We start from the raw sequence: 27,249 nt of genomic DNA, 5'->3' as shown, positions 1-27,249 counted from the left end.
TCATCTCAAATCTGACAACTCATACACATATGGTTTGTTTAAAAAATAACAATGCGTTAAACAGACAGACAGAGTTAGGCTAATGCATGTTTTTGTAGATGGATACACATTCCTCTAAACAATGCGCTAATGCTCTTTAATTGTATGCTCTATTAATATGACGCCGTCAATTGCGCCGTCATCACCCGGGTGTTGATAGCGCTGGTGAGACCTGAACTGCACATGTTCCAATCTGTTTAAACTAAACTCATTTAAGCCTTGCCAATTTAAACATTTAAAGAATAATCGAAAGATAACTTGCTGTGACAAGATTTGTGTGTTCACTCATCCGAAGCACACTTCTCAGACAGCGTGCAAATATTGAGTTCTCTTTCAAGTCTTGCGCTTGAACGGACGATTTCGTCTTGGCGAGAATCCTAGCAAACATACTAGGTAATGTCTTAACTGAACGTAAACAGTCGAGAAAGACAACTCATGTGTATCAGCATCAATGTACTGAATCCGTACATTATGTCTTAAAGTGACAGCAGCCTAATATTCTTACTGTCTGTGCTTTTAATGTTAATCAAACAACAAAAGACAATGAGATCATCCACTGCTCTTGACTGAATAGTTTATGTAACTTTAATAATGATTAATCTTTAATTTATACAGTGAAGATTATATGTAATGTTGTTTTACATTTGATTACTTTATTCAATTTCTGTACCTGAAAACTACTGTTAGATACCTGAAAAACATGAAAGGCACTGTTTAATTTGTTTGTATCTTTGCTCTATTGTATTTATTTGTGCTGTTGCTTGTAGTTTGATTATTTGTTCTTATTTTCTATTTTTATTGCGACAGTAGTCATTTTTCCCTTAGCACAAACTGAACCGTACCGAAACCATGACCTTAAAACCGTGAATAATTGGAACCGTTACACCCCTAGTAGATACTATGGGCCCTATTTTAGCGATTTGATACGCAAGTATCAAATGCGAAACGCAAGTAACTTTGTGGGTGGATCTCAAATCTAAAAAATGGGTCGGTCTGAAGTAGCTACATTACTCGTAGATGTGGTTTGGGCGTAACATGAAATAAACCAATTAGAGCGTCATCTCACATTCCCTTTAAAAGCAGGCGCGCTTGTTCCATGGCGGATTGCTATTATAACAGCGGATTTGCCAGGCGCACTCCAGGAGCGGTTCACAGCCGAGGAGACCGACGTTCAGGGCCGTAAAAGACAGAAAAGTGACATTGTATGGGGATGGAAGAAACCCACCCAAATAAGCTTCGGTTAAACAGGCGTATAAAAATTTGGGTAAATGTGTAAGCTAGATCTATGCCTATTTTTGAGAGAAGCAAAGTGTATGCGCGCTGTGCACACGCTACATTATGGCCAAGCATGTGCCATGAATAATGCATCACTGACTTTAGACTAGGTTTTTCGTAGTGAGTGGCGGAATTGTTTTCTGAAACTGCAAAATAGCACCAGGGAACGTTTGCGCCGGAACACGCCTCCTCTTTTCGCTGAACCGCCCCCTGGAGCGCAAGTTCATTCCCTAATTTACCGATGTGCGTCTGTGGAGGGAAAATAGGAATGATACATGCGTCGGAGTACAAAGTCAATTGCGCTGGGTGCAAGATAGGGCCCTATGAGTAAAAACAGTCAAAACTTGTGAAACTTTTGTGAAATATTACAATTAAAATAAAAACCAGTTATATTTTTATATATATAAATATACATATATTTGTGATGGCAAAGCTGAATTTTTTAGCATTACTCCAGCCTGCAGTGTCACATGATCCTTTAGAAATCATTATAATATGCTTATTATTATCAATGTTGCTTAATATTTTGTGTGGAATAATTTTTTTTTCGAATTCAGCATTTTTTAAATAGAAATCATTTTACTGTTACTTTTGATCAATTTAATGCGTCTTTGCTGAATAGAATACCATTCATTTAAATAAATTATACTTATTAATTTATTAAAGCAAAATCTTCCTGACTTCAAACTTTTGAACAGTAGTGAATATAATATTCTTATTCTTTCTTATTCTTATTCTTTATTTCAAGGATAACCCCTTGAGATGTACCATCTCATTTTCAAGAGGGTCCTTACAATAATAACGAACAATACAAGATAATAAAGAGTAAATATTAAAGATAATTTCAAACACATAAGCACAAAGACATACACACACTCACATACCCACACACTCTCCAACAATGCTCCCCGAAACTATATAATATTTGACGAGCTATATCATAAGGTATAGATTATGCTTTGGAGTGTAGTAAATGTTCAGCTAAATTAATACTCCAATCATTTTTTCCATACCTCTAGCTGTTTCTTGCTTCTTGTAGCTCCTGTCACTCTAAGTTTTCCTCAGAAGGATTTTAGTGTTAGAAATGAGCAGCAAAAGTTTATTTTTAACAATCCATGATCATCACGATCATCACCAGTTTGCTTTGGCACATTCCAGTACAGATTTTTTCTGTGAACCTGTCACAACCTAATAAAGACTATTGCAAAGAGGCTGTTACTGAATGCAGCCCGAGGAAGTGGAAACCATATTAGACTTGACAGCAAACGCACAGAAAAACGCCATTACTCACATCACGTGTAAAGAGGGCATCTGCATAGACGTCTTAAAGGCACAGCAACAAAACAAAAACAAGCTGTTTATTTTTAAAGGTGAAAGAGAAGGTAGAAAATGGTTGTAAAAAAATAAACTTTAATTGATATTATAATTGGGTTTGAGGGAAGGTGACCCATTTTAACAACTTGAAATACAGCCAGCGGAGACTGTTTAGTTGTGCATTTTATCACTGGCAATAACCGCATCAGCTTTTATATCCCAGCTGTCGAACTGTCTAATAATAGAACTTTTTGATTAACGCATTTTTGTTTTATTTCTAAATCCGTTGAAGTTTAAAAAAGAAGAACTAATTATAAATAATTCCCCATTAGAATGAAGAATTACTCTTTGATGTTTTGGGAAAATTGGAGACAATCCGAATTAGCATAAAATGACAAAAAGAACTTCCATTGGTTGCCATTTTAAGCATAGCATCGTCCTCTCTTGTCCTTAGGTCACTCTGTGCTTGGCCTAGTTACTCTCTATCTTTTCTCTCTTCTCTCTTTAACTCAGTCAGTAAATTATGAGAAGAGCCTGAAACGGCAAAGTAAAGAAAAGAGTAAAGAAGGGAAGAAATGAGGAAAAAAGTCCGAAAAGTAGAGGAAAAGGGGAGTTGGAGGAAGAGAGAGCCTCTGGTATTTGCAGTCACAAAGCTGCTTTATGGAGCAATGAACAAAAGTTCTTAAAAGCTCCTCTGATGGAGAGGAATAAAGAGCAGCCTAAGGTGCCACTCATATCCCTTCTCCACCAGAATGTGCCGGGGCAGGTGGTCGCCCGGGGGATCTGTGGACCTCTTTCAGAACCGGCCTGTGATTAAACTGACTTCAGAGGTCAACAAAGATGAAACTGGCTGTTCTTACATAACCTGCTTACAGTCATTGTTTACAAGTGTTTGGGCTCACAAGAGTTTCCACTGCGTCAGAGAGCACTGCAAATGCATTCATTTCTTCAGAGATGGTATGTCGCAAGGACGTAAAGGGAAATACACAAGAGTTTGCGTAAGAGGCGTTGCATTATGCAACCAAAAGTCTGGAATAGTTGAACATTCTCTGATTTGTTGAAAGATTTACATTTTAAGACAGTCAAATTCCCTGACTGATCATTTTAAACTGGCTTGGGGCCAATTGCTTAAACTTTGCCACTTTGTTAAGACTGCGCCTTAAGAAGTAGTTTGACCAATTAGCAGTTAACCAAGAGATAATCAATCCAACTTTTCCAGACTGATCTACCTTTTTATGTAACTGACTTTAATTTAGATGACTAACTTTCAAGACTAGTCTAAGCAGTTTATGGAACCTGCCACAAGTTCTATGTAACTAAGTCTATTTGTGACTTTTATGTAACTATATTATCAATTGGATTTCTATTTTAGTTTTTACTTAAAAAGCCATTGCTGTCTCAGAAAAACATCAAAGAAAGACTGAAGTTTTTGGCAGAATATGGGAAGTTTGATTCTGAGTGGTTCAGCAGAGTTGTGTGGAGTGAGGAATCACAATGAAACATGAGTTGCATGGCGATGCTCCAGAGCAGTGTCTTCGAAAATCTGCTGAGAAATATAATAATAAATTCATCTCTACCAGAGTGAAGCATAGAGGAAGAGGTGTCATTGTGCGGGGAGTCTTGCTAGCTGCTGCATTAGTGAGCTACTTCACTGTGAAAAAAACATTTAATGCTTTGGAGTACAGGAGAATATTGCAGAATGGTTTGCTTCCCACTATTGAAAAGTTGTTATCTAAAGAGGAATGACCAGATGTTATTTTTCAACAAGACAATTTGGGCTCCTGCCCAAATTACAAAGACAACCAAGAGGTGGCTTGAGAACAAGTCCATCAGGCTCATGTTTTGACCTGGTCAGAGTCCAGATTTGAAACCTGCAGTCTCACATTAAACTAACTGGAAGACGTTTTTCAGCTACTACGAACCGTAACGCTATTGGACTGCTTAAAGCTGCAGTCCGCAGTTTTTCCTCTTTGTCGCCATCTCTGTTCGAAATCTGCAATTGCAGTTATTCGTGGAATTATCAACTTTACGTGCGTTATGCCTCCCAATTTTTAACCCAAAAAAGCTACAGACTGCAGCTTTAAGCTTCATCCTCATCTTCATGGTTACCTGCAATATACTTACCTTGAATAAACGTTTGTTATTGTTTCTCACTACTTTTGCGAGTCTTTGTATCCTGACACTCTTATTCTCACCAAGGGTACATTTATTTGATCAAAAATACAGTTTATCAGTAATACCTACGGTGAAATATTATTATGATAAAAAAAAAACGTTGCTATTTTAATAATGTAATTTATTTCTGTGATGCAAAGCTGAATTTTCAGAATCGTTGCTCCAGTCTTCAGTGTCACGTGATCCTTCAGAAATCAGAACACATTCAGTCTGCTGATTTCCTGCTCAAGAAACATTTCTTATTGTAAAATATGTACAAAAAAAGTTCAGCAGGTTTGCTGCTTAATATTGATGTTAATGAGCATTTATTTGAAATATAAATCTTTTGCAGCATTATAAATGTCTTTACTGTGACTTTTGATTAATTTGAAGAGCTCTTTTCCAAACCGCGATAAACGCCATTTTTAGAAAAAATGTAATTTTGTCATTTTGCTGTGTACTGAACCTATTCACTGCTCCATCAACGTTTCATGCCAAATCGCTATATTTCCTTGTTTAAAATGTACTGCAAGATGCAGTTCCTTTCCAAACCGCGATAAGCGCCGAACCTATTTTTAGCCTAAACGCGATATATCCTCTCGACTAATCAGAATTCTATCTCTCTCTCAGACCCTCAAATCACTCGCGCGTATCGCGCCAGACGCTGAATTCGCCTCATTCGCACGTCCGCACCGCACTAAACGCCTCATTCGCGCCGCAGGACCTCCAGATGCGCTTAAACGCGTCTTTACATTGACTTAACTTGAAAATCACTTGCGGCAGACGCTCTCATTCGCGTTTGGTGTGAACGCCACTCACTCACATAAGGTCATGTCGTGATTTGTTCTATGTAAAGTGGACAATGGTTCTACATTTTATGGGTTCGACACTTTACTGAATGCCAATGTATTTATTATGCCTTTTTTTTTTTTTTTTTTTTTTGACAAACAAGAAAAATTTTTTATGGATTTATAGCTTAAAAAAAAAAAAAAAAAAACTTTGAATTTATCATCAACAATTTTGTTGTTTGATTTAATAATCATTGTTCAACATGTTCAGACTGAGCCAAAAAAACATTTTCACAGGATAAATTGAATATTCACAAAATGTGTGGGTCTAGGTGAAAAAATTTAATTTTCCTGAAAACTATTTAAATGGATTTATAGCGTTTTGGAAAAGAGCTCATTTAATGCATCATTGCTAAATAAAAGTTATAAGTTCATAAAATGTCATAACAATCAACTCGATTCACATATGATTTTTGCAAAAAAAAGGAAAATGGAAAGGGGCTAGAAAATCTGTGCAACAGAACACATTTAGCAACATCTCTTCTCCTCTACTCCCTTCTTTATCATTATGTTATGGGCATTGAACAAGGTAACCCCTTTTAACCTCACCAGTAGATATTCACATCTATAACCGGCGCTTCTGTTTCGATTCCCTCTTCTCGTGGCATTTACACAGTTGTTCCCTAAGGAAAATGTAAAGGAGCCTGTTTTTAATATTATTTGCTCTCAAGTTAGAGTCAAGTCTCCGCAGACACTTGACTCTGGCATTTCACTTTGCTGCATCTAATGTAAATGTCCTTTAAATGACAGTAGAGCCTGGTGGCATTTCCTAGCACACAAACGAACAGAGCCGAGAAATGTCATCTTTTATTTTTGGCCTTTTATTCGCAAGAAATGCCACCCTCAGGTGTCTCTTATGAGGATTTTGCTGCTAAACAACCCACCTCTGAAATTAGGTCCAAATGTGTACTGTTTCTGTTTGATATTTTTTGAGCAAACACACTCACGCAGGCTTAAACACACAGAATTAACATTTTTATCTTGGTTTAGGGGTAAAAAAGCATGCATGCATTTGAGTTGATTGGAGAAATAGTTCACCCAAAATTTTTAATTCTCATCATGTTGTTCCAAATCCATATTACTGTTGTTTGTTGACACAAATGAAGAAATATACAGTGTGTGTATATGTAAGACTTAGCCTTACCATGGCCACGAACTTGAGACTAGCGTGGAATTTTCTCACTCAAACCACTGCCTGCTGCTTCTTCTGATTACTTTTAGAGGGAAAAGCTGCCCATAACTGCTAGTCTAGGATCAGTTTTCTCCGTAATGATAGCATTTTGGTGAAACATATTTGGCAAACGATCTAGTGTGTATCTGTGTTTGCGCTGGAGAACTTCAAAGGTTTCTATTTACATGGTTTGCAGCGTTGAGCTATATAGCCAATCACAAACATATCTGTTGATTTCTTGAACGCAATGGCCAATCAGAGGTGTTTAAGTTTAAGGTTTTGAGCGGTGAGTGGATTCTGAGTTCTGCACACGCAAATCCTCTCATTATAACAAACAATTATGGAAATAAGAGATTCATTGTGTAGTCGGCTTCATTGATTGTAACAAAACTTTGTGAGATTGCGATGAACTAAGATGAGTGTCGGCTTTTTAGTGATTATAAAGGGAGTGGTCTTTGCATGCTTTCTGCCATGCCAAATCCTGCGTACAGTATGCTTGCTTTTCTGTTCAAATTAACAGTGGTTTGTGAACGTAAACATGCTGTGATCTGTAGATTGTGCGGTGGTGACACATAACTTGAAAGTATTTCAAGGAAATCTATTTAAACATGTTTTTAAAGGGAAAGTGAATCTCTTAGCAGGGCCGGACTGGGACAAAATTGGGAAATCTCACTCTCATCCAGGCCATCCCATAAACAATTTTTGGAACCACGGACAACCATATTTTTTGTATGGCCGTCACATAAAAAATGTCTAAATCCATAGGCTGGGGCCGTAATATATGCAACAATACTGTAATTACAGTTTTTTACAACCACTAGGACACATTTCTCAATAGGTCTTCACAGTTCTCCTACCAACTTCCAACTTGGCACAACAGTTAATTTCACATTCAAAATGCACTAAAACTACCAAAACACTTCAAAAACGTCACAAATCAAGTAATTCTTCCAGAACACTAGCAAAGGTTTCACCCAATAAACACACTTTGTCAATCATAAAACACAGATCTAAAAACAACACTAACAAGAGGCAGCATTAAAATGTCTATCAAAACAAGAATGACAGCTGTCTACTGTTCAGAATTCACTGCAAGTATATGTTACATGATCCAAGTTTAATATAGTACAACATTTTTTCCCTTTTGTATAGAGTCTTATTATGTTAGGGTTTGAACATAAATTTAACAGTTTTGAAGAGTAAGTAAACGTGCAAATTGACCTCACTTCCATTTTCCTTTTTCTTCCCTTCATTTCCCCTGATATCTCTGTCTGATTTTTTTGGTGTGTTGCTACTTTTTTTCTCTCTCTATTTTTCTTGCACCTGTCACTTCTTCACCAGCAGTTCTACTGTAATGAACAGCACTGTCTCAATCTTGTTGCAAAACAACCACCTCATTGTAACAAACTCTTAATTTATTTGAGGTAATATCAAAGTATTACATTAGGACAATGTGTTGTAGTTGTTGTAGTTGTTGTTTTGTCTTAAAAAGACTTAAATACCCCAAATTTAACAAAACTATATTTCATACAAATATATTTTAAATAATTTTCTAAATTGCCTTAATGTAAAAATGTGTACAATAATAACTACATCATGCTTTAGAGAAAAATCCTAATATTTAACATATTTATTGCATTATTGACATTATTGTATTATGACGTTTAAAGGAGAACTCCGGTCAATTTTAACATTGACAGCACTCCAAATGTACAAAAAAATTAGCTCAATGTTAAAATTGACCGGAGTTCTCCTTTAATAAGTTTTAATAATTGTTGTTGTTGTTGTCTACCGTAGTTCCCTCCAAACACACAATAAATCGATGTGAATATCTGTCTGCTAAATTATTACTGTAACATAACAGTGATGAACTTTAGGATACATTATTTTGAATGATGTTAATAATAAGGTGTGCTACTGCTAAAATTAGCTAGCGGTTTATAGCTTGATTAAGATAACAAAGAAAAAAAGTAGCCTATTTAAAGATTAAACTAGCTGCACTTGAAGCCCTGAACAAGTCAGTAATTTAAAAAAAATCGTAGCGCTGCCAGTCAAGACTAACCGATTCATGATTTATTAGCAATTTATTATCGAATGCAGAATTCGGAAATGATCATTTTAGTACATAGGGCAGGCGATAATATATAATTATATATAGGCCTGTATAAAAAAAAAAAAAAGACAGCAGGAATTCTCCCAGTGCTCCCATTCCGGGCCTGTCTTTAGCCTTACCATGGAGTTGGTTCACCCTCCGCCTATGATTATAGATCAGCTCGAACATCCTGCAAAATATCTACTTTTGTGCTTAACTGAAGAGAGAAATTCATACAAGTTTGGTACAACATTAGTATGAGTAAATGTTGTCTGGGCTGAGAAACTGAAGGGTGAAAATATAGTATTACTATAAATATAAAGATTACTACACTGCAGACATTTTTTTTCAAAAGTGTCAAATGCTTCAGAGACTGAATCTCATTGTACAGTCTGTGCACACTTTCCACCTCTGTCACCTTCTCCCTTGTGAATAAAGCAATCTGTGACTACACTAGGCTCGAATAACACACTAAATAACACAAGATTTCCTCTGATATGATGTAATATGTTCTTGTTCTACTCAGTTTGTCTAATACTGTACATCTCTCTGTGTGTTTCCAAACCATTTTCATAGCAATTATGTTAAAGCATGTCATTTTTCATCCTTTAAAGCCTCGCAAATTGCCAATCCCTCTTTTTTTAGAATGTTTTCCATGTAACCCATCCAGTTTCCAGGTCTTATCTATGGGAGTTTGAGATCAGTTCTATTTACAGTTCCGAATGGAGTGCACTTGTTCTCAAAGGAAATTCTGAAATGCAACCAGGGAATCCAATTTTAATTTTGGTCAATCTGAGGCTGTTTAGACAGACACAAAGTTTACAGCACATGGGATTGTGGGTGTAGGATATTCTTACCAGAACTAGTTTACTGTCACTAATTGTGTTTGTTTTACTGGAAGGTACCACTCGGATGCCCAGAGATGGGGAGGTTCCCGGAGTGGACTATAATTTCATCAGTGTGGGGGATTTTCGCATCCTGGAAGAGAGTGGATTACTGCTGGAGAGCGGGACATATGATGGTATAAAACGCACTCTCTATACTGATATTCTTCATACAAACATCCCAAACCATGTACACGAATGATACCTCAGATCATGTGGCTTGTTGTAAAGATGCTAGTTGTTTTCCAAGCCTAGCTGGTAGACTAGACGATATACTGTAACGGGTGAAAAATTCACAGCGAAAGCAGTTTTTTATTTACAAGAACCAAAGCCTAAAATCTAAGCTTAACCAGCACTTAATCACTATTCTTATGCTGCAATATTTCTGGAAATGCACATTTAGTGTTAACATTTGACAGTTGTGTTTTTTACCTGAAGTAAACTCTGACACCAACACCTCTAGGCATTCATTTTGTCCAAAAAGAATTTCATGACAATGCAGCCTCAAAAATATACTGTATGATGGATTTAGCCTCCAAATCTTACAGGCAGAGTCAGTGAGTCAGTGAGTCAGTTAGCACAGGTTTACACCATACAAACAAGCTTTGCAGAGCTTGAGGCAAACTGCTGAAAAAGTACACATAAGGAAGACAAAAGTCACAGTCTGTTCCCTGTAATGGCTCTTTCCACAAATAGCTATATACTGTATGTGTATATATATTGCAAATAGCCAATGAAAGGAGCTGTGTGTGTATGTATGTGCATATATATATGCACACACATATTATAATTTATTATATAAAAAATATTATATTTTGTTATATAATAAACAAATATTTTTATTTTTATTTTATGAATTGTTCAAAGAAGTAGACACACATACTACAATTCAAAAGTTTGGCGTCAGTAAGATTACTTTTATTCAGCAAGGATGCATTAAATTGATAAAAAGTGACAGTATAAAGACATTTATAATGTTACAAAAGATTTATGTTTCAAATTTTCTATTCATCAAAAAATCCTGGAAAAAAATAAATAATTTTTTCAACATTGATAAAGAAATGTTTCTTGAGCACCAAATCAGCATATTAGAATGATTTCTTAGAAGACTGCAGTAATGATGCTAAAAATGTATCACAGGAATAAATTAAATTTTAAAATATATTAAAATTGAAAAAGTGTTCTTTTAAATTGTAATATTTCATAATATTGCTTTTTTTACTATACTCAAATAAATGCATGCTTTGGTGAGCATAAGAGGCATTTTTAAAAAACATTAAAAATCTTTTGAAAGGTACTATATATATATATTTTTTTTTTCAGAGGCCTTACTTTTTCCTTAAATAATAAAAGCGTTGCGTGTTTGTCCTCCCCTCTGCAGTCTAGTTGGTTTGAATGTCTCTGTCCTGAGAGACAGATAGCGTGCCAGGCGAGTGCATTCACTGTGGCCCCATGTCGATAGTGGGACCAGGGACTCATGCCAGGCAAAGCCTGCTGAGACAGGGAGCCATGCCAATAAGAAATGCCCATATGTGCTCTGTTCTGATCCTAGGACACACACACACACATGCATGAAAACACACATGCATACTCTAATCCCAGCAAACTGCTCCTCAAAGGAATAGTTCACCCTCAGTTACAATCAGGTTTTACAACATATTTACTTTAGAGCAAGAATGATATGACATTTTACCTTTGATGCAGCTTTATATAGATTTACAACATCTAATGTCTCAATGTGGCCATGCTTGAGCAATAGCAAACAGTTTCTATGCCTTTCTGATTCCCTCATTCCAGTAGTGTGGATAAATTTACAACCCTCAAGGCAGCTTTTAATGTAATCCTGTCTAAGCAAGCTTGGTTGAATTAAGAGTTGATCCTGATCAATAAAGATTTTAGCGCTCCTTGTAAGCACACAGAGAATCTCAATGGAGGCGATCTGTAAACATGAATTGGCTGTGGCACAATTCACTGTACTTATTGCCTGTTGAGTCACATATCAACACCATTTTATTCCAATAAATAGATAGATGTTCTCTGCTTACATGAAGTAATTCTCATTGAAAGATCATATATATTGTAAGAGTCTGAATATACATGATACAAATGTTGGATTAAGAAACTAAAGTCTATTTTTAGGGCAGATAAGTTGTTTAGTGACAGTTATACATGGGGAAAAAATCTGTCTGGGCACAAAAATTACATTAAAATTAAATATTTTAAACAGATTAAATATGCAAATAATGCAAAAAAAAGTTTAATCTTAAAATATTCTTAATTTTCTTTAATTAAAGTATGTGTCTTTTGATTTATGAGGTGAAATATGACATTTTTCTTAGCGATTTAAAAAAATATTGTGAGATTCGATTTTTTTGTCATGTTTTCTAAATGAATTTGCAGAAAATTTATATACATATCATGAAATGTGTGCGGTATGGTTGCTACTTTGGTCCACTTATGTTGTGTAAAACCTACAAACCTCTGTTATCTGTCCATATCTATCTATTTTGATATTATAGCTGCACTTTATGTGCACCAAAATATTTTTGACATCATTAAGAGAACGCTGGGACAACGTTCACCTCGTTCTCAGATTATATGGCTCTCTGCAGATTACTGGTGACAGATGACGCTGTAAATCTGCTCAGATACTGAGAGTAGCACATACCTTTATGATTCTGTCATGGTTAGTGCATATGGGGTGATTAATCAGGGTTACAGCTTGGGGTGGGCGATATGGCAATCACAGTTCATTTCTGGCAGAATCGCAATCCACAAGTAATTTTTATGTTGGATTTTAAGACTGTTTTGCAATGCAGCCAAACTAATTTCCCTATTTTAAAAAATGTAACCTTACAAGGTAACAGAATAAAAAAGAAAAACAATGACAGACCATAGACCAATGTAGGGGTGGTCGATATGACCAAAACCTTATTTCACTTTATTTTATTTCATTATTTGATCTTTTTTATTAAAAATAAGAATAAAGATGCAAATGACAAATAATATTACAAATACAAAGGTACAAATGAAATAAACAGTGCTTTAATTTTGTCTGCTCCAGTAGGTGTGCAATGACAGTTCGGACGCTGAGGAAATCGTAAATGTTTACTCGTATGACGGACCTCAGCCATATAATTATGAGCCTGTTTATGAAGCCAAGACAGCAGAACAGGCCAGGATTAGACAGAACAACGGTCAGAGACAAATTGAGTTGTGGTCTGAGGAGAACAGGGCAGGTGTCTTGGTAAGAGACCAGTGTTAGCTCTAGTGTTAACACTATGCTCAGATCACAATATTGTACAGATTATTATCATGTATCAGGCAATAGCAAAGCTAGTATTGGACCCTTACCTGCATGTGTTGTGTCAGCCATTAGGAGACTTTATAAAGGCTTTGAATGGCCCCATTAATAAAAAAAAAAAAAAAACTGCAATATGCCGTTTAAGAAGCCTACTTACGTGGTTTGACAGGTTTTTAATTTGCGCCCGCTTTGGGTGTACACGTTCAGCTTATGTTAGAACAGCGTGCAAATAAAAGTTGAACTGGCAAGACTTTAACACACATGCAAATCATAAACTTTCGTGATGGCGAAGAATTGCAATGACTTGTGAGTGCAACCCTACCGCTGCGTTACTAAACGTGATATGAATGAATGTTACATTGTAAAGTATGTTGGGATGGTGGTGCCAGAGCTGCAAATGATTTATTGTGCGCTGTAACATGATACTATGATCTCTCTTCAAACGCAGATCGTGGAGACAATTTAAACGTTCACAATCTAAAATCGTCATATCGCACACCCCTACAGCATAATGCAGCCTAGCATTTATTTCAAACCATGTTTAAATGCAGTCTATTTGAGTTTTCTTAATAACTATTCCAAGTCGTATGTAATGTGCCATTAGCATCTAGTGCTGTTGCAGTCAAGACCAAGACCAGTGTGTGTTGAGACCAAGACAAGATCAAGACTTTTAAGGTGTTTGAGACCGAGACAAGACTGGCCTTGAGTTCTACAACACTATTAGCATCACATCTATTCTATTCGGTTTGAATTTTTTTTGTTTTTTAAAAAAAATCTCCAAGGCTGCATTTATTTTATCAAGATTCAGTCAAAACTGTCATATTGTGAAAAATGATTACAATTTGACATAACTGTTTTCTGCTTGAATACATTTTAAAAAGTAATTTCTTCATGTGATGACAAAGCTGAATTTTCAGGGCTGGGGATCGATTCAGATGTTCCAATTCAATGCAATTTTCGATTCGCAAGCTCTCAATTCAATATATATATTTCAAATGCATACAATGAATAGACAGGATTTTGATGCAAGATTAAAAAAAATGATGCTGAAAATTGGACAAGTCAGAACAGTTGCATGCCTTGATCAAACAGGATCAGGTTATTTTGTGTAAGATAAAACAAACATAAAATCTCACAGCATTAGCTGTAACATGGAGGCCGCAAGCCTATGAACAATGTATGAAAACTAATACTGGCTTTTGGGTGATAGATAAATAAATATAGAAAAAAATCGATTTGTGGCCTTTGAGAATCGATTTTGAATCGACCACAAATCATCATTAAAAGGTGCTCAAGAAACATGTCTTGTTATTATCAATGTTGAAAACAGTTTAATCAAACTGAAATCATCTGCTTGATATTTTTGTGTAAAATATGCTACTGTTAAAAAAAGTTTGGGGTAAGTACGATAACAAATTTTTTTTTAGGGTTGCTTGCCGCTTAACAAAGTTCAACTGTTGTTGGTTGTTCTAAATGTTGTTCAGACAACCGTCCTGTCTGATTGTGCTGATTTTCTTCACCATAATAAGCTGCAAACTGGATCGGAATTTATCCTGATTTTAAAATGTGTCTCTCAGTGAGACTATAGTCTTGGTAACATGCTGTTTTCGCATTATGACGCGCATAATGTATAACAAATGTTGTGGTAGCAGCACAAACACTTTCCTTACGCTGTGACACTGGAAAGAAGGAGATCCATTTGTAGAATGAAAAGAGACAGAGAGGGAAGGAGTGAATATTCTTCACTGCAGGTGAGCGAAGTTGTCAACAGTAGTTAATTGCTTGTGAAAAAGCTTATTCCCACGGTTTCAGTTTCTATTTGCTAATTAAACTCTTTATAATTTACAAGCTAAAAAGAAGAGGATTAATCTTTCGACTGATTACAAGGATTATATTTTACATTGGCAAAAGATGAAAATGTGACCTTAAAAAGCTGTTTTTCTTTTTCTTAAACAGACGCTAATGATTTCTAGGGGCAGCATATTTATTTTCAGGATGAAGGGAGCGAAGAAACAAAAAAACAAATTTGGATAATTTAAATTAATCTGTGTATAATTGGTGAAGGTTGAATGGTTGATTTGAAAAGATGCCTTTCCATTGACTGAATCTAATCATGCTGAGAGTGATTTATTTAGTCTTACATCAAGAGGGAATGATGAACAACCCTTCAAACCCCCCCCCACCCACACACACACACATACACATAAATTAACATTTAACATTTACCATCAAATTAGAAATTAATTTAAATACATTCTGCTGCTCCACTGATTGGCTGTACCATTGTTTTTGATGCATATTAATGAACTGAATTTTGCATGAGAAGATAGTGGGAAAAGTTTCATTACTGAATCCAGTGGTGAGTGTAATTACTTTCAAGGCGCCACTGAATGGAAAGCATAACATTTCACACTGCATATTGGATAGTCGCTAGATCTGCGTTTTTGAGAAAGCTGGAACTGAGGAAGAAAGCGGAGAAGGTAGCGATAAAGAAGCAGATTTGCACGCAGCTCCTGTCCCAGTGTTACCAAATCAGCTGTTTCGTCAAACTAAACTATTTGTGGCTTTATAAATCAAAGCTTATGTAGCAGAAATGTCACACAAACCCTCACAAGTATCTATTTTTATGACTTTCTTCAAGATAAGTTCTTTACTTCTTCAGGTAACTTCTATGGCACACCCAAACCTCCTGCGGAGCCAAACTTGGTTCAGCCTGACCTGGTTGACCAGGTTCTGTTTGAGGAGGATTATGGCTCCGAAGTCCAACGAAAGCGAACCACCTCTGTCAGTAAGATGGACCGCAAGGACAGCGTGGTCCCTGAGGAGGAAGAGGATGAGGAACGGCCACAGCTCCCAAATGGCATCCCAGGTCAGTGGACGGACTGTAATGTGTGTGTGCTTGTGTTAACCACAATCAGTATGACTGCAGAGATAGATTTGGGTCTAAGAATTAGTCACCCATGCTGATACAGACTGTGCATCATTTTCTTTATGTCAAAACTTTGGCCACTGTTATATTATTTATTCATATTTTGAATTAACTTTTAGATTTATATGTTCAGTTTTTATTTTAATTGTTGTTTAGGATTTTGTAATTTCCCTATGTGCTTTTGCCTTTTATATATATATATATATAATTTATATATATATTTCTATTGAGCTTAAATTTTATTTTATATTATTTTTCATCATTTTAGTGCTTCGACTTAAACATTTATTTTAGATTTTCCTCTAATATTAATATTGTATTTTTCTACCAGTTCTTTATTTAAAGTAGTCATACTGCAGGATTGTGACCCGAAATATGTGAAACTGTCAGAACTTCATTGAAAATTAAGATTCTTCACAAAGACTATTGGCTATCGGGGAGCATGTCAAATGAAGTGATCAAAGACTGCTGATTTTGCCCTACAAGAAAGATATCTTTAATATTCCCGAAATCTGTCTCAGACAGCAAATCTTTTCCAAACTTGATGTGTGCTTGAGGCTTTAACCTGCAGTCCGCTTTACTCATGTGCAAATGATCAGTCTGAGGCCTTACATGATCTCTCAGAGAGGATCCTTGTCCTTTGCTCAAGGAGAACTCAGCACCGAGAGGCAAGCTTTGCTTAAAAAAGAGCCAAACCCTCTGCTCACATGCTCTCATTAGTTCACAGTATAACCTTATAATCCTTTTGAGATCAGCGGTTGTGCTTTCAAGGCTCGAGGCCTGAAATTGATGCTCTATTTGTATACTACAGTACTTCAGCGTTGCATTTGGTAAGCGAGTCACTGCTCCATAATGGCTTGCTTAATGCGTGAATGATTCATGTCTATGACCCTGGTCTGGATCTGCTTTAAACATAAATGAGCTGTTCAGATGTTTACAGGGCTTTAACTTTTAACCCTTGCTTTTGACTTTATACAGTATAAGCCACTAGTGTCCCCAGGAGGAACCCAGCTTACACCCTCAGTTTTTTTTTTTTTTTTGCCTTAAATTATGTTCTTATACTATTCTTTTGTTGTGTATATCTGTTTGTATATAAGAAGTATGGAATATAAAGGTGTATAAACTGATTTATATACTTTCAGTGCCATGGATTTCCATCTAATACCATGGAACCTCTACAGTACCCTTGTTTAATCTTTCCGTAGATATGGTCGCCTTCTCTTAGCCTCCTTAACACAGTTGTTGTTTCCTGCTATTAATTAAAAGCTGTTGTGTTTGTATAGCCATGTTTGACTGCTGGGACTGGTGAGGTCTTTCCCCCCAGCACTGGCATAAGCCAGTGAAGAGGGAATAGTTGTTGAATATTCGCTGAAGTAAGTAGTCCCTTGGCTCATGTTAAAAGAGTCATTTAACGGGGAGTGTCCTCGCTGCAGAATAGTGTCCTATTTGCTTTAAAGGCTTTCAGTCACTTCAAGTGTGTTTAAAGAGAGGGAAAATGGCAGTGAATTAGTTATCATGCATGCACACACATACTTACTGCTTTTACATACAAACACAGAGAGCTGATGTTACCACGGGCATTTCTTCCTATGCTGTAGCCATTTTTTTAAGCTCTTGTCATATTACTGCATCAAATTATGGACATTTAGTCAATTTTCAGATTTTGAATGATGTCTAAATCTATGCAGAATCCATCAGATTAAAGCTTGCAGTTTTCTAAATTAGTAATGCTTGGTAAGATACCTTAAATCCTTTTGCATGCTAATAACCAAGTCAAATGTTATTTTTATTGCACTTTTCACAATACTGTTTTAAAGCCGCTTTACAGAAAAGTATGATGTTAATGTTTGTAATATCTTAATATTTTCATGCCTAATTGTCACATTTTGCAGATTAGAGCTAATAATAATATAGTTTACATTTTGTGACGATTAAAACAGTCAAGTAGTTGAGATACGTATGCTATAGTGTATATCGCCCTACGTGAGTATTGTATGCATGCGGATAAAGTTGGACGTGCTTATTATATATCCAACTTTAGAAATAGAGCTGGACAATAACAAAGTTACATTTAGCAACAAAATAAAATCAGGCAGATGAGATTTGCTATAGTATACAGCAGGGATAGGCAACTCCGGTCCTGGAGGGCCACTGTCCTGCAGAGTTTAGCTTCAGCCCTGATAAAAACTCACCTGCCTGTATCTATCTAGTAATCCTGAAAACACTGATTGCCTTGTTCAGGTGTGTTTAATTAGGGTTGGAGCTAAACTCTGCAGGACAGTGGCCCTCCAGGACCGGAGTTGCCTATCCCTGGTATACAGTGTATTGCTTTACGTGAGTGTACTGTATGTATGCGGATATACACTCACCTAAAGGATTATTAGGAACACCATACTAATACTGTGTTTGACCCCCTTTCGTCTTCAGAACTGCCTTAATTCTACGTGGCATTGATTCAACAAGGTGCTGAAAGCATTTTTTAGAAATGTTGGCCCATATTGATAGGATAGCATCTTGCAGTTGATGGAGATTTGTGGGATGCACATCCAGGGCACGAAGCTCCCGTTCCACCACATCCCAAAGATGCTCTATTGGGTTGAGATCTGGTGACTGTGGGGGCCATTTTAGTACAGTGAACTCATTGTCATGTTCAAGAAACCAATTTGAAATGATTCGAGCTTTGTGACATGGTGCATTATCCTGCTGGAAGTAGCCATCAGAGGATGGGTACATGGTGGTCATAAAGGGATGGACATGGTCAGAAACAATGCTCAGGTAGGCCGTGGCATTTAAACGATGCCCAATTGGCACTAAGGGGCCTAAAGTGTGCCAAGAAAACATCCCCCACACCATTACACCACCACCACCAGCCTGCACAGTGGTAACAAGGCATGATGGATCCATGTTCTCATTCTGTTTACGCCAAATTCTGACTCTACCATCTGAATGTCTCAACAGAAATCGAGACTCATCAGACCAGGCAACATTTTTCCAGTCTTTAACTGTCCAATTTTGGTGAGCTCGTGCAAATTGTAGCCTCTTTTTCCTATTTGTAGTGGAGATGAGTGGTACCCGGTGGGGTCTTCTGCTGTTGTAGCCCATCCGCCTCAAGGTTGTGCGTGTTGTGGCTTCACAAATGCTTTGCTGCATACCTCGGTTGTAACGAGTGGTTATTTCAGTCAAAGTTGCTCTTCTATCAGCTTGAATCAGTCGGCCCATTCTCCTCTGACCTCTAGCATCAACAAAGCATTTTCGCCCACAGGACTGCCGCATACTGGATGTTTTTCCCTTTTCACACCATTCTTTGTAAACCCTAGAAATGGTTGTGCGTGAAAATCCCAGTAACTGAGCAGATTGTGAAATACTCAGACCGGCCCGTCTGCCACCAACAACCATGCCACGCTCAAAATTGCTTAAATCACCTTTCTTTCCCATTCTGACAGTCAGTTTGGAGTTCAGGAGATTGTCTTGACCAGGACCACACCCCTAAATGCATTGAAGCAACTGCCATGTGATTGGTTGATTAGATAATTGCATTAATGAGAAATTGAACAGGTGTTCCTAATAATCCTTTAGGTGAGTGTAGTTGGACACAGTAGCGGCCTTTGCTGTGTTTCACATGAAACGGGCCTCGCAACAGAAGTGGCCTCCACTTGTGCTCGAAAAAGAGCCCTGCCCCTCCATGGCTATGAATGACCAAACAACTCACTCAAGAGCTGTGCAAAAATAGAGTTTACATTTTGTGAAGATATAAACAGACACAAAGCCGATTGCTTGCTATATATTGCTATATAGTATATATTGCTTTGCATGAGTGTACTCTATGCGGATTAAGTAGGATGTACAATATATATAGCTTTCAATATATTAATATAGTTGAATTTTTTTGATGATATTACAATCAGGCAGTTTGACATTTGCTATATATGTTTAGCAAGAGGTTTGCGTTTATATATATGTGTGTGTGTGTGTGTATGTATATATAGAGTATATATATATATATATATATATATATATATATGCAAATATGATACAAAATTGAAAACTTGAATAATAAATCATTTTTGTTATTAATAACTTAATTATATAATTAAATTGTGGCTATATATTTTTTCTGCTATATTATGTTTTATTAACAAAGTTCGGGAAGATCACTTTCAGATAATCAAACCTAATTAGACACGAGTGGAGCACACTCTGTTAATCAACCCAATCAACGAGTTAAGAGGTGTATATATACAGCAAACGTGCCTCCGTTCGTTGACAGTTTAACAGCATCCGTCCACCACCCCATCTCCTCACTTCTAGTCCTAAATACTCTGAACTCAGAGTACTCCCCCCGTTGTTGTAAGAGTACCCCCGGACAGCACGCCAAATACGCATAATCGTTACTCTGTTTAATTGATGGAAGTGTGAACTTGTGAAGTACCTGAAACAGGAAAAGATCTTGCTTGCACACCATCCTACTTTGACATGCAAAATATCACCTGCCTTAGTTTTGCATTATACTTTTTTTATCTTCTTTCCTTCTGTAGAGAGGACAGAGGAGTGGAGGAAAGCTGTGCCCAGCTACACTCAGTCCAGTGGTGGAGGCAGTGCAGGAGGCAGTGGGACACTGGAGCTCCGCACCTGGAGCTCTTTACCCAGAGACGACAGCCTGGAGCCCCTGCCCTACAACTGGGAAATGGCCTACACAGAGACGGGCATGGTCTACTTCATAGAGTGAGTGTGTGTGGCCATAAGAGGAGAGATTTAGCCTTTATGACTTAATTAACTGCATCAGGTCTGTTGCTGTCACCTTCTGGTTTACTGCGTTCATAAATAAGACCTGTTCATAGCATTGAGAACATTGTCTTTGAAAGGTGAATTTCAACTTTCAGTTACATGATACTATTTGACAGTAATTTTCAGTAATAATTTTGAATTATAAAAATATATTTACATATTCTGTAAATAATAAATAATATTAATAATATCCATTATAGACTTCCTTTTGGATACTTTGAACCAAATGTCTGTCTACCCTTGAACCGAATGTATACCTTGAAGTGTTGATTTATTTTTATTTTATTGTTGTCACAATGCTTAATGCCGTCTGATTTGACACACTGTATATTGTTTTCTGTGTTCATTATTGTTTTCATGCCACTGAATGTCATATGAGATTTGATTCACTATACACAATACCGCAGGATATTCTTTTGTTTGGTTTTTGTGTTTTGTTTTGCATTTATAATGCTACTGTAGTATTACTGCAGAGCGTTTATTTTTTTTTATTGCCAGAGGCTCTTAAAGTGATATTTTGATGCAGTAGTAGTATGCAAAGACATATGTAAATTGTATATTCATACAAAGGTTTTATTTACTGTTTTTAAATTTGCTGCCCGATATTCCCTTTTTTAGGCAGCAATATTTGTTAGCAGGCAGCGCATTCACTGCTGCCAAGATTCTTTTCAGGTCGAATCACAAACTTCATCAACATAGTATTCCAATTTCTATTTTCACAAACAGCATATCACTTTCTCTCCCCGTCTTGCGGATATCTGATGTTTTTCTCACTTTTTCTCAAAGTAGTGTTGCTTTTAAAAGTCAAGAGCAGAGCTGTCAGAACAGAATAAATATAGCTCGCGGTGTGGCCTAGATGCTCTTTAAAGAACAGAGTCAAAGTTCTGTTTCTGTGTGTGCGTTTGGGGTCGCAATCATAAATATTTTAGTGGTTCCAAACATTTTCCAGTTCAGTTTATAAGACTCGTAACTACAGTCCATTAAAAATCTCACACTCTTTGACCCGCCAGGACTTTGTAATGCGACTTTCTTTGACGCATCACATTAGCCCAAATCAGCAGTTCTCAAACTGTTAAGTTAATGCAATGGGAAAAATAGACCTAAATAATACAATTATTGATAAAAAGCATTAGCATTGAATTAATCGACTAATTGATCTATTCATAACAATGAATTGGCTAATTATGGTAGCATACATTTTAAAATAAAGTATTTGTGCGGTTTCGATTTAATAACGTAACTCATTTGCATCAGTGAACATTCAATGCTAGCGATTAGTCAGTTCATGAAGGTTCATTAGCTGAAAGTAGCAGCCTAGTTTATTTTAATGACATAAGAACAGTCTCGCATGGTGTTAGGTAGTCTGCATTTTTAGTTATATATACACGTATTTTATCTAATTACATTTTTTTGTTTCATAGCCACAACACAAAGTCGACTACGTGGTTGGACCCTCGGCTGGTCAAAAAAGCCAAGCCCCCTGAAAAGTGTGAGGATGGAGGTGAATCATTGCATCTACACATTTTTACATGAAGCTCCTGTATGACGGACACATGCAAATAGAAATTCAGTTGCATTATCTACTATCAGATGTGTGCAGCCTTCCACATTCACATGCCAGCACACATAGCAGAGGGCATGATTGCATAACCTCATCTGAATGCATTCCCTTCCTCTAGCCTTGTCACATACACACATAAGCACACATGATGTCTAACAAAATGAAGCCGCTCTTTTAAGCGAGTTTTATAGTCCTGTGCTATATGCTCACTGGTGCACAATACTTTTCTTTGAGTGTGTGTGTGATGCTCTCTGTAGCGTGAACAGCTTTTTTTCCCCTTCTCATTAGTTCATTTGGGCATAATGTACGTACAGCAGAGGACACACACACACACACACACACACACACACACACACACACACACACACACACACACACACACACACACACACACACACACACACACACACACACACACACACACACACACACACACACACACACACACACACACACACACACACACACGACACTCACAAAGCGTGGCTGTTTATTTAACTATTTCCTTTCAAAACATGCAATCTTTTGAAGTCTTGTGTGTGTGTGTGTATATATATATATATATATATATATATATATATATAGAAAAGCGTCAGAGGTATTGTGCTTTGAGTATTTGATCTGATCTGTTTTGTTTTTCTTGTTGTTTACAAAATTTTGTTTATTGAAATCTTATGATACATTATTAAGCACTATAGGTTGTTTTGCTTGTTTAGGGTAGCATTATAAAATATGTATTTTTCTGAAAAATGTTAAATACCCTAGAGATATTCTCCATTATTAAATACATGTTAGCAACACTGGTTATATATTTGAAACAGAATTAAGTTTTCTATTTGGAAAAAGTTATGTAATAAAATAGTGATATATTGCATTAAATGTTATAGTAATATAATGCTGCAGAAATGTTGTAAACATTTAAATATATAAAACATATTAAACATGCAAAATAAATATAATTTACTCATTTAATTATAATTTCAATTTGCTCTCTAAATGTTGCAAACTGGTCATTTATTTATTTTTTTGGTCATATTTATTTAATTATCCTCACCTCCCCCCTAAAGTCAATATAATGTTAGTTAACGTGACATTTTTGTACCAAACAAAAACGGTCATAATTTAGCTTACGACCATTTCACACCCTCTGTAACAGCCAGGCTACTTTTAGGTAAACACCGTAGCTTTGTTATGATTGGCTAACCTATGAAAGTTCAGAGTATTATCACATTCAAAAGATCAAGGAAATTTGATTCTCATGATATGACGGCTTTAAAATGTTGCATGCTGTTGTTAATGATGTAGCGGCAGCCAGAAGCGTGCGTTTGTTGGGATTTGCATATAAACACAATGCTCTCATTCCTTCATCATCAGAACTTCCGTACGGATGGGAGGAGATTGATGACCCGCAGTACGGCACATACTACGTTGAGTAAGTGTTATGATGTGATTGTATTTGTTTTTTTATGCTTATTGAAGCGTAGGTCAGCGATGTACTTACAAAGTTTCTCTTGTCTTCCTCAGTCACGTAAACCAGAGAACCCAGTTCGAAAATCCGGTTCTAGAGGCCAAGAGGAAGCTCGGTTTGGACACTGCAGTCGCGACCCAGACCCAACAGAGGGCAGCACCTCCTCCAGGTACAAGCGCACACCTCCCCATCTGTGAATTTTAACTGAGTTTATGAGTGTAAAGGAAACCGCAAAGACACTCAGCATGTTAGATTTCCCGACAGCAGCCCGGAGACAAACACACGGGCTGCTCGCTGTGTGAATGATTGTGTGTGTGAGGGAAAGAGGACAGAAAGATAAGATTAAAGAACAGTGAGTCATCTGCCATTCTCAATATGATGAATTAAAGATTCTTCCATTACACTGGATGCATTATAGATGTGTTTGAGCATGTGCGCAAAACCTGAGGAAGAGAGAGTGCTGTTTTAGGGTGAATGGATGGAGATATAAATGTTATAGAGATTGCTTTGCAGCACATCACAGGCTGCATTAACATAAAAGAGAACATTAGCATCCATCACGCATTCACATCGCCTCTCTTTGATCAGTCCCTATCTAAAACATGGCTTTACTTCTTCATATTCATTCTGAATTTCTGGAAACAGTGACTGCTGTCCATTCGGGCCAGTAAATCCATATCTACTGAAGTGAACTGTGGTTATCGAAGCAGAGATGACAGTAACAGCAGGGAAAAGGATGACACATGAGTCTGAGGGCTTTGATTGGATGGAGCCTAGTGTAAAATAGACCCTCTATTCAGTCATTATGGGTTGAGGGAAGGACAAGGGGGAAAAGCACATTTTCTTTTACTTTACTGAAACGGTCAGTTACCATGGCAGTGGTGAGACGAGTTTTGGTGCATTAGATAACAAAACCGCAAATCAAGTGCCATCTACAGACACATGACTTGAGCTTTCTCAGAAATATGTTCACCAACATGATTTTAGTGGGTGTATAAACTCAGTGGCCCCTCACACATCCAAGTGTTATATCAATTTTGAACAGTATATATTTTTTTTTTACTGTTTAAAACCTTTTGCGAACTTTGTGACGTTCCTAAATTTTTACGGTTTCTAAATATTTATTAGATTACAGTACCGTTCAAAAGTTTGGGGTCAGTATGTTTATTCAAAAATTTATAGATTTATTTAGCAAGGATACATTAAATTGATCAAAAATGACAGTGCAGACATTTATGATATTAGAAAATATTTCCATTTCAAATAAATGCTGTTTCTATTCATCAAAGAATCCTTACAAATACGGTTTCCACAAAAAAATATGATTGATATTAAATTGATAATAATAATAAATATTTCTTGAGCTGCAGATCAGCATAATTAGAATGATTTCTGAAGGATCACGTGACACTGAAGACTGGAGTAATGATGCTGAAAATTAAATAAACTACATTTCAAAAATATATTAAAATAGAAAACAGTTATTTTAAATTGTAATAATATTTCACAATATTAATGTTTTACTGTATTTTTTTTTTAAAAGAAATGCAGCGTTGGTGAGCAGAAGAGACTTCTTTCATAAACAACTTACTGACCCCAAACTTTTGAGTGGTAGTATGAATAAAATAAATATACATTATTTGTGATTTATTTTATTTAACCTATTTAATTATTATACTTATATATAGAATGTTAAAAACAAAAATATTAATATAATAACATTGATTGTTTTATTATATATATATAACATATTTATTTATTACATATTAACACATAATAATACATATTCATATATTTTCATATTCTATTAATATAATGATAAAGTAAAGCGAACTAACAATTGGTTGCAGGTACAATAGGTGGCAGTAACCGACAACTAAAGTTACTTTTGATCAAGGGATATGGCCCTATCGTAACAATGTAAGCCGTTTCGGACACACAGGAGTTTCCCATGTCTTTGAGTCTTGCTTGCACAATTTTCAAAACCCATTCACCATCATCATTTCCTCTCTTTTCTCTAATCTGTCCTGTCAAAATGACAAAATCAATGTTTTGACAGGCCTTCCTCCCTGTAATAGAGATTCTCAGCTGTCATTACAGCACATGCAATCAAAGCACACACACACACACACACACACACACACACACACACACACACACACACACACACACACACACACACACACACACACACAACCCAAGCTTCTTTTTGCTCAGTTTGATTCTTCTTTTATCGTTCAGCGATATAATAACTTTCCTTAAAGGAAGTACAAATAGTGTGAGTCAGAGCAGTCATGGGGGTAAAACACCAACAGTTACCCCTGTAACTTTCTCTTACTGCAGTGGAAAATTAGCTGGAAAAGTCCACACCCTAGTGATGAAAGTTTTTGAAGGTCATCCAATACTGAGGATGGAAGTGTTTTCACTTCCTCAGTCCTTCTGGGAACCCAAAGGATGGCAGTATATTAGAAGAGTGTGTGAGGTCGAGTCGCTAATGATAAATGTTCCTGTCTACGCTGTCAAAGACAGAGTTGTTAATGGTTATGTTTACTACGCCAGATGTTTGGAATGATTTGCTGTTTTAATTACATGACAGTCATAGGACATTCCATTCTATCTATCTATCTATCTATCTATCTATCTATCTATCTATCTATCTATCTATCTATCTATCTATCTATCTATCTATCTATCTATCTATCTATCTATCTATCTATCTATCTATCTATCTATCTATCTATCTATCTATCTATCTATCTATCTAATCGGCGTCAGTTTGGTTTGAAATGTGCTGGGGACAGAGACGCATTCGGAAGTGCATTTTCAGAAGTGCTGGGTACAATGAAGCATTCATTTTTTTTTCTCTCTTTCGCGCAGGTTATGTTTTGAAAGACGATGTCCTGTAGCTCAGGCATGGCCCCACTTTTCAACAGGCCCACCCAAAAAAAAAAACTAAAAAAAAACTTTTACTATATTCTAATTTTGTCAATAATTATAAAAAAATCGCCAATAAGCTCATAATTTGTGCTAAAATAGTGTTTAGTTTTAAAAAGCATTTTATTTTGATGTTTCTGCGCAAGTTCAGCAGACAGTGAGGTTCGGGTTTGTTCCGATCAGAGCTCGTGAGTGGAGAGCGCATTTCTGAATATTCCGCTCGTTCATTCCGCAGGGTCGCTCGCTCAACCCAGATGTCCTGTTGCCTGGTTCGAAAATATGTGGAATAAGGGCTGCTTCCGACTAAACGTTTTTTTTCCTAGTCGACTAGTAGGCTAGTTGTTCATTTAAGTCATTCGTGGACAAATCGCCCCTTTATATTAATTTAATTATTTATATAGTCTACAGGATAATGAGCTTACGTAATATAGCCGCACTCAAGCGCACAACCGCACGCATAAAGCTTGCCACAAAGAACCGGTAAAAGTAAT

At 36.5% G+C, this 27,249-nt stretch overlaps 1 protein-coding gene across 3 annotated transcripts in view; it reads left to right on the top strand.

Moving 5' to 3' along the window:
• The window catches only part of magi3b (membrane associated guanylate kinase, WW and PDZ domain containing 3b), a 102,804-nt gene that overhangs the window by 58,295 nt on the left and 17,260 nt on the right, over positions 1 to 27,249 (top strand). For all 3 annotated transcript variants that reach the window (XM_084426506.1, XM_084426507.1, XM_084426508.1), the window contains exons 3-8: positions 9,795 to 9,914; positions 15,744 to 15,950; positions 20,546 to 20,732; positions 22,217 to 22,296; positions 23,731 to 23,788; positions 23,881 to 23,993. In XM_084426506.1, coding sequence (XP_084282632.1) covers positions 9,795 to 9,914; positions 15,744 to 15,950; positions 20,546 to 20,732; positions 22,217 to 22,296; positions 23,731 to 23,788; positions 23,881 to 23,993 — 765 coding nt within the window. The remainder of the gene's footprint in view (positions 1 to 9,794; positions 9,915 to 15,743; positions 15,951 to 20,545; positions 20,733 to 22,216; positions 22,297 to 23,730; positions 23,789 to 23,880; positions 23,994 to 27,249) is intronic.

Source organism: Rutilus rutilus (genome assembly GCF_951802725.1).
Source record: "Rutilus rutilus genome assembly, chromosome: 12".
Lineage (NCBI taxonomy): Eukaryota > Metazoa > Chordata > Actinopteri > Cypriniformes > Leuciscidae > Rutilus > Rutilus rutilus.
Note: the sequence above shows the minus strand (reverse complement) of the source record. Positions and strands in the feature narration are given on the sequence as shown.